This window comes from Anarhichas minor, unplaced genomic scaffold, assembly GCF_050575085.1.
Source record: "Anarhichas minor isolate MPS153535 unplaced genomic scaffold, ASM5057508v1 ptg000028l, whole genome shotgun sequence".
NCBI lineage: Eukaryota > Metazoa > Chordata > Actinopteri > Perciformes > Anarhichadidae > Anarhichas > Anarhichas minor.
Genome location: NW_027466474.1, coordinates 14,676,487 through 14,691,572, shown reverse-complemented (window position 1 = coordinate 14,691,572; position 15,086 = coordinate 14,676,487). Strand labels below are relative to the sequence as shown.

Sequence of the window (15,086 nt, the reverse complement as noted above, 5' to 3'; positions counted from 1 at the left end):
CCTCCAGCTCTGTCTCACTCTCTCTCCCACCCACAGGCACGAAGTCTTTGTGTGGTGAGGTAATGTAATACACTACACGTCTTTATTTGTTTATGGCCACAATTTAAACTTAAAACTCAATTGTGAATCCAATTCGGCAACTTACTAAAGCGTCTCAAGACAAAGTGCTGGTCTGTTCAAAGTATAATAGATAGGTCACCATGGGCATCGTCTTAAAGTTGAACTGGAGCGTATGATCAAAGGTCAAATCTTTCACTTGCCATATGAGAACAAGCCAGTCATTATTATATTAATCATGGTTGAATTTTATGATTGGAATCTGGACAAATTTCTTGTGGTTTGTTGAGTTTAATGACTGCAACTGTAACAAAAAATCAGCCACTACACTATGTGAACATTATTCATTCTACATTTGTATTGCTTCTCTACATTTGCTGAGCTGATACATAAGAAAAGGGAAACACAACAGCCACACGGATAAGTTAGAGGTTGTTTATTGTTCTCTCCGGACCGGTCCAGAGCAAGGCAGATGATATGCAGTAAAAAAGGCATTTGTCAGCCCAACAGTCGTAGTGAAGCATCAATCCACAGGCACTGGGCGTGGAGCATGAGTTTACCAGAGTGTTTGTGTAAATGTGTGTAAAACCGTATAGTCCCAAACCAGCTTCTACGTGGAGTGTGGAAACATCTGTATGAGTCTATGTGAGCGGATGTACATGACATAGTCACTTTTGTTCTGTAGCCGCCTCCTGCAGCTGCTCCTCTGATGCAGAGGGCTCAGTAACTTCAGTCGATGTGTCGTCTTTGTTCACTGGGACCAGCGGGACTTCTTCGTTTGCCGGGGCCGGCGGGGACTCCGCCCCGGCCATCGGGGAGCCGTTGTGGTTGGAGCACGTGTCCGCCGACGCGTCGGCGGGCTGCGTTCCTCTCTCCTCCGTCATGTCCCAGTCCTGGTCTGAAGGCTGAGGTAGACTGGCCACGAGTTCCTAAACACACAAACGACAGCAGGCCTCGGGGTGAGAAACGTCTACCGACGGGGGAGGCGCTTCGCTTCACGGCTGTCAGCGCGTGAACATGACGGTGAACGTACCTGCTGTCTCTCCAGGTCATTGCTCCTCACGGCGCTGAGCAGGCTCTTCGTGAAGCTTACGAGCTCGTCGTACTTTTGTTTTTGGTTCTCTAGCTCAATCTCTAGGAACTGCACTTCCTCGTGCTGAAACGTTCAAAGCAAGAGGCAAGAAGTTATTTAAAGTGCTTTTTATTTAGCGTCTCATATTCAATATCTGTCACCGCCCTGCGTTTGTCTTCACCTTGAATTCCAGCAGGCTCTGCATTTGCTCCAGGTCTGAAGCCACTAAGTCACCATCTTCATCTACTCCATATTCGTCTTCCTCGTCCTCATCAATTACTTCGATCTTCTGTTAAAAAAAAAACACAGAGATTAGATCAAGAAGAGAGTCCCGCTCTGGGTTTTATTCCCTATGTTCTGTGTCTGTAATTTACTGTATTATTATGTAAATTATTATTATGTAAACCACATGGATGAAAGGTGATACAAAGGTTTTCTGCTACACACAGAATCTGTGTTTTGTTTGCATGTTTTTTGTCATGTAAGATGCTTTGTGTGCATCTGTTTTGTGTCTTCAACAGTGCTGTAAAAATTATGCTAAATTAGCTCGGGCTAACCATGAAACACATGGTGGGATAAAGCACTAAAACATCTGCCGTGACCAGGCATGATGGGAAAATGTGCTAAGCTGACGTATGGCTGGTGTTGTTCTGTTGCTACAAACAAATATATGAACTTATATGTTTGAGTAGCGCCCGTTCCTAAGTGACTAAATGTAACGAGGCTGTGCTGTAATATCAAAGTAATAACGGCGTACCACATTATTGGCCAGTGGAGTAGCAGTGGACACATCTATCCCGTCTTCTTCGTCTCGATGCTGCGATCCGATCGTGCCGTCTAAAGCAAGAAGATTGCGCGGATGCTGAGATACACGGTTCATATGCACACTCCGGTGTTTGTGTGTGCATTGTGTGAGCGGCCTAACCTTCAGACAGGCAGACAGATCCCTCATCATTCAAGTCATCTCCGAGTTCGGGCGTTCTGAGCCCCACGTCGTCGGGGCTGAGGGCCCTCGGAGATTCGTTTCCTGGGGATGAGGTGGAGAATACAGCGGGCCCACCTTTAGGTGGAGGGATTTCAATACCCATCAGACGGTACTTCCTCCGCCTGTTACTGATCCATGTCTGCCGGTTGGAATAAGAGAACACGGAAAGTGTCACAGACTTTGAACAAAAAATGCTCGACTACAATGCAATGACACCAATACGCTTTTCAAAATAAAGTGTGATGGTTAAATCAGGATAAATAACCTGCACGCAAAATAAATATAGAGCCTCAACTAAATTAATAATAAGCAGTTTAATTATCGCAGTGACTTGAAGATCATCCTGATGGTGGTGTACTGTTTCTCCTTCCTTGCAATAAATATCCCAGTAAGTGAGATGGCAGTGGGTCATGTGTGTGTCAGGACTGAGAGACTATATTTAGTCCATCAGCATTCCTACGGTGGCCCTGATATGTAACTGCGTGACTTTTACACAACTTTTTAGCAAGTAAGTGACCTAGAAAAGTTGCTCTTTCCTGTTTTCCTTCAGCTCTCTAAAGTTGAGTCAAATGGTCGTGTTTTCGCTAAATGTCATAGACGAGTGGCCGGACGATGAGAACAAGTCTACAAAACATCTCTCTAGTTTCAAAGACACTGCAGACATTATATGCCAGGAGAAGGGGGGGGGGGGGGGGGGGGGCATATGTTTCTAGATTCCTCTGCATTTGTAAAATACTGTTGGCTACCTTGACTATTTCAGTGTCTACATTGAGTTGGTTGGCCGCAGCGGTGATCTTTTCCCTGCAGACGGAGCCCAGGCTGGTCATGCCTCGGTCCCAGTAGCGCTTCAGTTGGATGAGATCCCCGTCGCTGAACTGGGTCCGATCCTGCAGCTGAAAACAACAAAACCTGCTTTTAACTACAGAAGTTTCATGCTGATGGTAAGCAGACTGCGTCAGTGTAAGTGTGTAATAACCACACAGTACACCTGGTACCTTTTAAATGTATATTGTTTGTGTTTAAAGTGACAAAAACAAAGTACTGACTGTTCTCTTTCTGGAGTTGCTGATAATCCAGGGGCCGGCAGACACACCGAGTGAAGTCTGCACACAGAGACACACACACACAGTCAGGTTCAAGTCTTTGGATTCACTTTGAAGGGAAGGGGCCACAACGCTAGAACCTGTCCTACCTGTGAGCCGGATTCCCCTGTGAGTGAGGTCTGTGCTGTGACGGAGTAGCTGCCCTGAACAGTTGTGTTGCCGTGAAGCAGTGCGGGTCTGGGTCTCGCCATAGGCGGCGTGTGGCCTCCCCTCGCCGCAGACACTTCAGCCCCGGTTGGGCTGGTTGACGTCTGCTCCCTGTGGAGGTGTGTCTGGGCGGCCATGTTTGCCAGCTCCTCTTCCCTTTGCCACTCATCTTCTTCATCGCCGGTTTCCATGGCGATGGAGAAGTTCTGACTGGCGTCCCGGGGATGGGGCGCCTCCTGGCTTTTTCGGGTAGACTCATGACTCGAGCGAGGGGGGGAGGCTCTGAGTCTCTCCCCCTCGCTTCCTTCTGACAAGGTGAAGACCTGCTGGATACGAGGTGTGTGTTCGGAGGAGGGACCAGAGCTTTGCACCCACGTCTTCTGAGGGGCAGGAGGTTGAGGTTGAGGGTTGGAGTGAGGTCTGGGCTGAGGCTGAGTTTGGGGCTGTGAGGAAGAGGACCAAGGGCGAGTTTGCGCTGTACCGTACTGCCTAGTCCAGCTGTGAGGTACTACCCTTGCTCCTGCACTTACCCCTGCCCCCCCGAGGGATAAAGCTCCCTTCCTGACTGCAGTGTAGACTGAAGGCCCTGAGGCAGATGTGAGGGGCGGGAGGTTTTGAGAGAGCGAGACCAGCTTGGAGTGGAGGGGTGAGGAGGCGGAGCTGCTCCTGCTCTGCAGGGCCCGGCTGAACAGAGACGAGGACGTGTGTGCCGAGGGCTCAGAGTCTGACTGAGATGGGGGCGCCGGGGGTCTCGGTCGGGAGCGGGGGACGGAGTTGAGGGAGTAAATCCCGGTCAGTATGACGTCGTTGTTGTTGTTGTTGCTTCCGCTGCTGTGGGGAGAGGAAGAGGAAGGGGAGGAAGATGTCGACGAGAAAGAGGGGAAGGACGAGGATGGGGGGAGGAGGTGTACACGGTTCTGGATGTTCCGCGCCGCAGCCAGGTCAGCGGGAAGCAGCGGCCCTGCCGCCAGGCCGTGATTGGACAGCGGACCTCCGGCTAACGAGTGATTGGAGAGTAATCCCCCAGCGAGTCCGTGACTGGAGAAGGAATGAGACATGCCTCCGTTCTGCTCCACCTTGGAGGCCAGCTTACGTCTTTTGTTGCCAACCCATGTCTGCGGGGGAAGAAGAGCAATCAGCTCAGTAATGTCACTTAACAAAACGTTCTGGATAATAATTTATGACTCTGCATTACTCCGTCCCCCCGCAACGGTGCGCCACAAACCATAGGGCAGAGTTGTGCTTCCCTTTTGCTCATTCAGAAAAAAACACACAAGCACATTTCTATGGGCCTACCCGGACCACACTGAAGTCCAGCTTGGCCTCCTGAGCACACTGCAGTATTAGCTGGAAGCAGGCCTTGCTCTGATTGGTCATCCCGTTATCATAATAATGCTCCAGGATCCTCTGCTGTTCAGTCGTAAACACCGACCGCAGGTTCATCTGAGAGACAATGACAGAGATAAAGAACTCACGGACGGATTGTGGTAGATGATGAGGTCAAAGAGATAAAGCATTTAGTGCGCATTTACAACTTCATGACACTCGGGCAATTTCCTCTCTTTGGTTTATGGGACGTAATGTGAATGTTTTTGCAGCCAATTTTATTCTAAATATCGCACCCTTTTCTCATATTAAACACTAATTTAGCAAATGCATCAACTATTACATAGTTCTACCTCCTTGACAATGTCACAGTCTCAAGATTACAACTGCAGCAGCGGTCCCTGTGCTTTGTTCTTCATTTGTCATGATTTCAAGCCATGTTTTGTTTGTCTTTTATTTTCCAGCTCACATTGGAATACAACTCTGGAGATACTCACAGTCTGCAGGCCGCGCCTCTGTGCCCATGCATCCATTCTGCCACTGGAGGGGAACGGGGCAGCCATGCAGATCACAGCAAAACCTCCATGTTTCTAGACCAGCACAGGTTCGATTGCACTCATCGTGTCTCAGTGAACCTGGCACACCGCTGGATAATGTGGCTGAGGAGAAAGCAACGCAGACAACGCTATGCTTAAAGAGTGTAAATAAAAAACATTAAAGAAGAGTATGACAGAGTAATGACAACTCTATCCATGAGCTTGCTTCTGTAGCCTTTCAATAACAACAAAAGACTAGTTTTGTTTCCTGGTAGTCGAGATGTGCACGGATCAGTTTCATCAAACGGTAGACGACCAGTCAACACTTTGCCATATGATATATTACAACATGTTGAAGAAAAGTTACAGCAAGCATTGTGAAGCTGTTAAATACACAACGCGCTGTCTGTCAAAGTATAATAGGCTATTGATGCTACACAGTGGCTTGTCACAGCTGTGACAAGCCACTGTGTAGCATCAATAGCACGATCAATCACGCTAATAGCCGATGTTGTCCCCAGCAAAACGTTGATCTATTCATCAACTGAAAACCATTTAAATGCATAAGCTATGGAGTTACAATTACGCACGTATTAATTGCAAGTTATGGCTGACCTTATGGCAAAAAAAAAACCTAAACTTTATCATGTATCATAAGCACGCTCAAGTTAAACAAAATCCAGCTACAGATGTACTTTTATAAAGTAATCGAACGAACATAATCTAGTTTTAGTAGTTAAGCCTTAAAAATAAAAATAAAAAACAATTGGTAACAGTCGACTTCACAGCTAGCTATCTTTTCAATGTGCCACACTCACAGAACTATTATTGAGATGAGATCCGGTGGGACGAGTTTCAATGCGTGTGTTGTGTGTGTGTACACTCACTGAGCGAGAGAGAGAGAGAGGGAGAAGAGAGAGAGAGAGAGAGGGAGGGAGAGAGAGAGAGAGAGAGAGAGGGAGGAAACAGCCTACAGTCACCTCAGAAACACTCTCACTGCTCCGTTTGGAACAGAGGTTTTTCTGAGGAAGACAGAAATATGTCACATACGGGAATGTTGTGCGACCAATAAGCGTCCAGCGGGTTTATTGTGGCAGGCTGACTGCGCATGGCCACAGCCAATATGGAAACATTACGGAGAGAGAATTAGCGAACACATTGTGGGCACGTCAGCTTAGCACACCGCCGAGGCGACAGCCCGGGGACTCAGTCACCCAATATTCCGCACAGGAGGCGCATGCCATAACTTTTACGACCGCGAGCCAGACGGTAAACAAACCGGGGGTAAGCGCCGCATCAGCACAATGGCCACTTCAAAACAGCTCGCGCTAGCTTGCAGGCCCGAGCGGCCATATCTGAGCCAACCAAACGCTATGCTAGCATTAGCATTAGCTCTCCCCCCGTGGATAGCTGCAGCTAAACTTTTCCTTCAAATCTATGATTTCCCCTGGCACGGTCGCTCGCGCTGACCCCTGGCTTCGGGCGGACACGAACGAAAACAAGTCGGTTTTTTTTTTCCCCCCTGAAGCGAAAAGTGAAGTCACTCTCCCACTTACCATATTTGATGTCAAAATCAGACGAGCGCTCCAATTCAGCAGATTTCTCCACCAGTCCCCTTTGCTAGACAATGAAATCAGAACGTCCGATCATCAATTCTAATCATGATTGTGACGTGTTCGCAGACATGAGCCAATGGGAGCTCAAGATCTTCGCTGTGACATTCGGAAAGGGCTGAAAACTGAGCGCCGTGGTCCCGCCCACCATTGACTTTGTTCAGTGGGCTGCTGGAGGAGGAGGAGGTCACAGACATGGAAGCAGACGAAACTTTGTATAGGGAATGGGGTCTGTGTCCTCATCAGCATGTCAAAGTATCCTTCGAAGTGTTTCTTTAGTTTAGTCTGTCACTGAAGCTGTGCTTGAATGTACAGCAGGTGCTGTGAATGTTGCCAACAGAACATGTTTAGAGTGACTGTTTTCCCTGCGGGATACATACTTATTACACTTTGTGATATAAGATAGCAAATGTTATTTTTGTTAAAAACCAATTATTATTATTGACAGGAAAAGTTTGTGCATGATTGATACTTTTTTTCTATTTCAAAATGATGGTTGAAAGTTAAAATCTGCATTTTTTTTACATTGAGATACTTACATTATGAACCTTACAATACTGCACTGAGCTATAGTCGTGCAATGAATTGTATCACTTTTTTTATCTTAGTCATCAAACGACTGTAAGAGAAACAGTATCCCAGATGTTTTATTTAGCTACAAAATCACTCTGGTCCTTAACATCTCTTCATCCTAGGTAATACTGCACCGTCAGAAATACGACTTATTACAGTCTTATAGATTATTAGCATTTCTGCTGCAGTATGGCACAATATGTATCAGGGAGAGAGACATGGCCGTAGGACACAGAGCATGCATGGAGAATTAGTCCGCAGCAATCCGAGCCATTAGGCAAATGGTGCAATAAATGTTCTGTCCTTTGAACCAGGTCGAAACAAACATTGCCCCTTTAGAGGTACCTTGCCAATAACATAAACACAGCCGCTGAGTGCCATGTGTCATTTGAAGGACTCCACCAGACATTATTGTTACTTTGTAGAGCATCCCAATCTGTTTGAGGGTTTGTATGGAGCTACGTGGCATACCTGCACTTTGAAACTTTGTTTGTTTTGTTTGTCGGTTCCGTGTAACAGAAATAAAGTAAGTTATTCTACAGTATGATCATTGTGTTTTGTGATCTGTTCCTACTGTAGGCTGTGTGTGTGTCTATCTGTCTATCCTATCTCCTGCTACTTTCCCCATCTTCCTATATATATATAAAGTGAGCCTTATTTTGGTGGATGTGGTGTGTGTGTGTGCGTGGAGGGGATGCTGCTTTAATCCATGACGTCACCTGTGTCCCAGGTGCGCAGCAGGGGGCGCTGTTTCTCACAGCGGAGCTCATGCACCGGGCAGCAGCGCCTGACAACTGATGCTGATTTCCTCATCCACAGATTGTGGTGAATTTAGAAAAAGAAAAAAAGAAACAGCTGACATATAAGCACTGCCTTGTCTTGTGATGTGGCTACCACACATAACGTGCAGACAACAGCGATGTTTCACGCTAATGATGACACGAATTATTTGTGAAAATACAAATCATGAAAACGTGTAATTTCTGTAATAAGTCATGTATACTTATGGTATGTCTGTGTTACCAAAAGTGACCCTACTGCGCTATTATGGCGTTTTCATTAAAGGGTTGCTTAAGTAATTTTTGTACAGCCTTTATTGCTCTCTCTCTATGCATGTGTAAGGTGTGTGTGTGTGTGGGGGGGGGGGGGGGGGGGGGGCAGAGAGAGATCCTCCCTATATGGTGTGCGTTGCACCATTCCCTGGTCCGTGTTATGAGTGGTGGCCCTTGTGATGCTGCAGCGAGGCGGGCGGGAGGAGAAGAGGAGAAGGGGGAGGGCTCGCTCCATCCCCTCGCGCCCACCGAATACACTTCTCACAGCGCGCGGGCTGCTGGCGGGAAGGCACGAGCGAGCGAGAGAGAGAGAGAGAGAGAGAGAGAGAGAGAGAGAGAGAGAGAGTGAGGGAACGAGAAGGAGGGAGGGTAAAGGAGAGAGAGAGAGAGAGAGTGCGTGTGTGCGTGTCTCCGTGTGTGCGCGTGGATTGCACCACCACATCCCGTTCACCGTTTCTGCAGGCGGCCATGCTCTGATGGAGAGAATAAAACTGACAAACCTCTCTTTTCCCTCAGATTCGCCCACCGCCGTGTCATTCCAGATGTGACTGACAAGTTTCCTTTTTTTATGTCGCCCGCATTGAGTCCTGCGCCGAGACTGTGACACCATGGCTTTGGTTATGGAACCTATAAGTAAATGGACACCAAAGCAAGTGCTGGACTGGATGAAAGGTAAATGTGGATCCCTTCATTTGCATCAGGCTGGGTGATGTTCGTGCTGCCCGTGGTGAGAATGAGGATGATGGTGGTGGTGGTGGTAGTGGGTGAGCAGCGGAGGGCCACACTCTGTGCATGTGTGTTCTCCTTCTCATCCGAAACCTGCAGGCTGACGTGTGCGTTTAGCCGCTGATTTAAAGTCACTAAAGTATATAGAGGGAATGCGTTTGTTGGGCCGGTGCGGTGAAATGGATGTCTCCCCCCCAAAAGAAGCAGGGAGTGGAGCCTCAGCATTCTGTCATCTCGCTTGCTTGAGAGCGCAAGCCAAGCCTATGGGGTGCTGCTGCTGCTGCTGTGCTGACTCCATCAGCAGCAGCAGCAGCAGAGCTCCCATCAATGAATGTAACGTATGTCATCTGCCCCTTCACTCACTGCCACATGCTCCGAGCCCATATCCCCACTGCCGCTGTATGTGTGTGTGTGATTGCGTGTGAGCGTGCGTATGTGTTTGATTAATGTAGTTAGCTGCATGCCCCCCCTCTCCCATCGCCCCCCCCCCCCCCCCCCCCCCCCCCCACCACCACCACCTATGCCAGCCGTACAGTCGGATTCAGCACCGTGGACAGCGCAATGCCTCCTACCATATAAGGCAACCGCGCCGAACACACTCGCTTCAATTCTTTCTTTTTTTTTCCTGTTTGCTCTCTTTTGCTGGCACGAGATACGTCCTTTCAAACAGCCAGTATGAATGAGTAATCACTAATCATGCATGTGTGTGTGTGTGTGTATGTGTGTGTGGTAGGAGCCGTTCTCACACACTCTGGTCAGACACAGAGCTGTGACAGAAACTGTGGTAGGCCTACTGACAGACAATGGACATGGGGGGGGGGTCCGCAAACCCTTTACTCCTGAAAATCACTTAATCACTTCTGTGTGACGACTCAAAGCAACAATGTAGCACTCCTATACACTCGTGACTGTATTTCTCACACACACACACACACACACACGCACACACACACACACACACACACACACACACATATGGGGTCACCACTTTTAGTAGCAATGGAGTTTCTTCAAACCCCATATTGTGTTTCCAGACTATAGGCCCCTTTTCATTATGGTAGAGCACTGATGTCTGAGATTAGGAGTCAAGGTGGTTGTCAGACCCTCGGGGGACTCGGCCCAGGGAGTGTTTAGGATGCGATACGTTGAGTGATTACGATGATGCTCCTGCTCTGTGAGCAGCCAGTGTGGAGTTACGGCTTCATCCTCTGATCCTGGGAAGGCTTTGCTCCCTCACCGTTCATTTAGAGAGCTGGAATTTGATTGGAGATGAGATTAGTAACAGGCCAAATGTGGTTAGAGGTTTGCAACATGGAAAGTACAATACAATTGTGATCACTCGGAAATCAACACAGTAGAAGGGAGAAGTGTCAAGCTTAACACGGCAGTGGAAAGGTTTGGACTATACCAGCTGAATTCCTAATTCATTATTTGCCACACATGCTCCGGGTGCACTGAAACAGCCCGTTTAGGTTTGTCGTCAGCAACGTAAGGATGAAGAAAATTGTACACACTTGCACCGAAAGTCTTGAGGGAAGATTGATTCATCTTGTTACAGCTCCGCTCGTGGTCTCCTTCGCATGCGTCTCCCGGCCTCTTCCACATGAAGAGCCGGGGCTCAGAGTTCTATTTTCAACAACGACGTTTCGCCAACGTCTCCCAGTGTTGTCCCTGTTCCTGTGAAGCCCCCTCCTCTTTATTTGTCCTGTGGGGCCTCAGTGGCAGACTTATATGCTCAGATCTTATTTTCTTCCGAATAAAGTAAAAGGAGAAAGGCTAGTATTAATGCTTACAGGGGCTTCACTTTGGCCTCTTTAGTTTTTCCTTCTGGGAGCTCTTCATCTCTCCCACGCTGTTCAAAGTAGTCTTGTGCCATCTTTAGGGAGCGGTGACATTGAGACCTTCCTTAAGAAGCACTGTAGTGACTTCTCTTGCTTACCACAAGAGAGAAAAATAAATGAACGCAGGTATAAGATGCATGGGTGCTGATTGTTTCTCTGTGGAGAGGGGGGTCATCATGGTCCTTGGTTTTTCAATCCATCGTGAGATACTGAGCCGTATTGTCTCTGATTATAGCAACAAAACAACAGCTGTAGCTGAATTGTGTGTACTATTTTTATTTTATTCTTGTTATTTTGGGGGGCATTTAATGCCTCCACTATAGGTAGCACCAGTATAGAGATGCAACAAGGGTCCCCAGCAGGACCCGACCTGGGGATCAGCCATGAGGGGGGCCCCTGAATTGTGTGTACCAGTGACTCTCAAAATATCGTGAATATTACGTACAGAAAGTACGAATCTTTTCACAATTTCACTAGCTTTCACTAGAGGGAAAGAAATGCTTTATTTAAAGTTATCCAGTGGAAATCTTTCCTTCAAACATTGCAGATGAGTTGTTTGTAAGATATTAGCAACATTTCATTGTATGATTTGTTTTTATCTGTAAAGAGTGTATCCACAGGTCGACTTTGATCTTAAACATTTCTTGTTTTTAATGTGATCAAATTTCAGAAAAATCACTTTTATACATTGACAGGATATGCACATCTTAAAAAGAGTCCTTTTTTTTTTACGTTAGTCATATATAATATAGATATGTATATTATATTTAATATTACTGATGCATTACTTGTATCTACTGAAGTTAAATCTATGAAAATAGATGATGTTTTACAAGATAATTACATGTTTTGTATGTAAGATATTGGTCTGCAAATGTCAGACAAATGTTCTGGAGTAGAATAATATAAATATATTTCTATAAAATGTAATGGAGTAGAAATATAGTCACGTGAATAAATAAATAACACTTAAAGCACAAATTCCTCAAAATTCTGCTTAAAGCACAGGCCTTATGTAAATGTACTTAGTTACTTGTCATCCCTTGTCAGTGAGACTTTCCCTCATATGGACCCTTCCACCTTTGAAAAAGAACATTTGCATTTATAGTTGGCCTTGTGGGGTCATAAGAGATAGTTTGAATTGTAAAGTAATTACCAAGTTCTGTGACCATGTCATCAGATGGACACCATGGACACGTTTTAAGACTCCATCCTTCCCCTGCACAGAGGAAAAGGTTAAAAAAAAAAGACAAGCTTTATCCAGGTCTCGTTTTTTTAACCTCATCGGTCCACTCCTGTCATATGAAAGAATACGAGACGGGATACTCTGCGATCATGGAGAAAACCTGACACAGCTCTCGCCACCGGGCCGAGCAGCAATTTACCGTGTCTCTCATATGGACTGCTCCAGCAGCAGAACACTGGTGAGCCTCACAGAAAGATGACTCATCAGCGTTTGTTTTGATTTGAACACCCACACCGGAGGAGTTTCCTTTATGTGTGTGTGTGTTTGAGGGGGTATGCACCGGGGTGTGTGTGCAGACGCAACTGATGTGTAAATGAATGACGCGTAGGGATCTGTGCTTTAACGTGTTAGGCAACAAAGAAAAAAAGAAATAAACCGGACTTCTCCTCATCCTCTCGGTGCTCCGTGCACCTCATCAGATCACCCTGTGCTTTCAGGCGGGCGCGCGGTACCGGCAGCCCGCTGATGCGTGCACGTGACGGGAAAATGAACACGGTAGCTCACTTTTCCTGCAGTGATCCCTGTTTTCCTCTTTGCGTGCCGATGTAGGCTATTGGAACCCAAAAATAAAATCTAAAAATAAAGGTGACGTGTGACATTTCAGTCAGCGCAGGAGACTGAATGACTGAGATACGAATTTAGGGGGGGGGGGGGGGGGGGGGGGGGGCATGTTTACTACCATTCCTTACTGTGTGATTTAGTCTCCCGCTGACATGGTGAAGAAGTCTGTGTTGGAAAACACGCTTCCCCTGGCTCCGACTGTGTGCTTGTTGTAGTTTCAGCTGCATTAAAGATTAAAGAGCGTGCCTTATTAGGACACACACACACACACACACACACACACACACACACACACACGTAGAGGAAACTCCCCCAGTCCTCGGTTTTCACACACAAAAAGAAATGCAGAGATGGCTGCATATGGATACACATATACAGGCGCTCAAAGGAACGCACATGCTCACTGGAATATATGGTAGGTGTATGTGTGTGTGGGCACTGACACACATGCATAGACGCCACAAACTCTGGAGCAGCGGTTTTAAGTGGGGCATCCGTAGTCATGGAAACCAGATCTGATCGTGTCGGAGACACAGCACATGTCATAAGATGGGGGATCCAGCAACACACGCAGATGCCCAACATCTACATCCCGGATGCCTTGAACACTGACGCATAGTGATGTGAATATACATGCCGCACTCCACACACACACACACACACACACACACACACACACACACACACACACAAGCTTCCTCTCCTGTTGTATGGCCCTGAGCAGAGAAAGAGAGGGACACGCATTCAGAAATGGGGATGTGTGAAGCAAAATGAAAGAAAGGCTGAGGAGCCATGGGAGGAACCGAGGGAGTGTGCAAGGGGAAGGGTTGGCATGACGGAGAAAGAGGTGGGGGGACACAGAGGCGGTGGCAGAGTGGTGCAGAGAATGGGAGGATGCAGTGGGCATCATATCAAAGCACCCGCTCTATCCGGGCGCTCGGACAGAGGGGCCTGTGTGTGTGTGTGTGTGTGTGTGTGTGTGTGTGTGTGTGTGTTCTCGTATGTGTTTTACTGGGTTGATTTTGCACCTGTTGTTCCGGGGGGCTGCAGTTTTACGACCACATATATTAACTTGGTGCAAAGTTTCCCAACCTTGGGGGTCGGGACCCCACATGAGATCGCACGATGCAGCAGACGAGGCCCACTGGGGATTTTTCTAAAAATCAACAATTGTGTGAAAATTCAAATTGACGTGACAACTTAATTGCTAGGTTTACAAGCTAGCGCATGTTGTTAAATCCTGACTTAAAAGATTAGACTCGATTTTAAGCTGTCATCCTTTTATAGTTGCCAGGAAGTAGCTTAGCTGTCAACATCACTGCAAAGCTAGTTTGTCTGTTGAAGCTCAGACCAGCAGCTTGTTCTAACATAATGCCTCAGAATCATGAAATAAATTACTTGATGGCATCATGGCTCTTGAGGTGTTGATAATACACAACATGGCACTAATAGCAAATAAAGAGTTAAGTATTAACCACAACAACCTAGCGAAGCGTGTGCACACGTACCACACTGACCAATCACACTGCTGGCAGCCAAAGGAATACGTATTTCATTCTTAAACCTGCATTGGCGTATCTTTCGGCCACTTTGGGGCAATGCTGTAAACAACACAATTAACATATTATCAGCTTTATAAAGTTATAGCATACATTTTAGCAAAGATGTTTATCTAGATATCCAGGAGCAACATTGGCGTTTATTATGAGTCGTGTAACTCGTCTTTTTGCTCTGTTTTTCTCTCCACCAACGTCTGAGAAAAATATTTGCCATATCTTTCGCAGCTGAATGCTGCACTTTTCTTCGTCAGCTAGGTGCTAACTTCAGCTGTTTGGTGCTGGGCAGGTAGTGTTCAGTAGGCTCACCTGAGCCTTTTTGTTTGTTTTTGTGTGGAAACTGCTTTGGGAAACGTCGCAGATGAGAGCCGTGGATGGAAACAGTAAAGTTGCGTCTGTAAAATCAACAATGTGCTGAACGTTATCCATAGAACTGAGGGAGAACGTGTGTCGGGTGATAATGGATAATACAAATAAAATAAGCCCTTTTACTTTACACGCCGTCATTTGATCCCTCGTTGATAACGTTTAGCAGAGCAGCTTTAATGTCAACATGTGACACTCAAGTGTGCTTCCTTGACGCTCTCTCTTGACGAAGCTAAAGTTCATGCTAACATGTTACTTCTGCTGGGGTCGGTTAGATCCTCAGAGTCGAGCTCTGCCTCTGAACTCCTCGCAGCTTTGCCGGTTGA

The 15,086-nt window shown here is 46.8% G+C and overlaps 2 protein-coding genes and 1 long non-coding RNA gene across 3 annotated transcripts in view; 2 read left to right on the top strand and 1 right to left on the bottom strand.

The window, feature by feature from the left end:
- Window positions 1-478: 478 nt before the first annotated feature.
- Window positions 479-6,958, bottom strand: hdx (highly divergent homeobox). The gene is made up of 11 exons (XM_076103721.1): window positions 6,783-6,958; window positions 5,188-5,349; window positions 4,661-4,807; window positions 3,307-4,479; window positions 3,161-3,217; window positions 2,861-3,007; window positions 2,055-2,253; window positions 1,887-1,966; window positions 1,311-1,418; window positions 1,091-1,213; window positions 479-986 (listed from the first exon to the last, which is right to left on the bottom strand). Exons 2-11 carry the CDS (start codon window positions 5,251-5,253, stop codon window positions 726-728), a joined length of 2,361 nt encoding a protein of 786 aa, XP_075959836.1. The 5' UTR covers window positions 5,254-5,349; window positions 6,783-6,958; the 3' UTR covers window positions 479-725.
- LOC142963025 (uncharacterized) lies at window positions 6,192-7,956 on the top strand. The gene is made up of 2 exons (XR_012957375.1): window positions 6,192-6,510; window positions 6,909-7,956. It is a non-coding gene; the product is annotated as an uncharacterized LOC142963025 (long non-coding RNA).
- Window positions 7,957-9,072: 1,116 nt separating this feature from the next.
- Window positions 9,073-15,086, top strand: part of LOC142962726 (connector enhancer of kinase suppressor of ras 2) — a 58,547-nt gene continuing 52,533 nt past the window's right edge. The window contains exon 1 of the mRNA XM_076103351.1: window positions 9,073-9,136. Coding sequence (XP_075959466.1) covers window positions 9,073-9,136 — 64 coding nt within the window. The remainder of the gene's footprint in view (window positions 9,137-15,086) is intronic.

Excerpts from the sequence above, each read along its gene's own strand:
- hdx (XM_076103721.1), bottom strand. The coding sequence starts at position 5,253 with ATGGCTGCCCCGTTCCCCTCCAGTGGCAGAATGGATGCATGGGCACAG. Across the intron at positions 4,808-5,187 it reads AGAGGCGCGGCCTGCAGACT|ATGAACCTGCGGTCGGTGTT; the intron begins GTGAGTATCTCC and ends ATTGTCTCTCAG. Across the intron at positions 3,008-3,160 it reads GCAACTCCAGAAAGAGAACA|CTGCAGGATCGGACCCAGTT; the intron begins GTCAGTACTTTG and ends TGTTGTTTTCAG.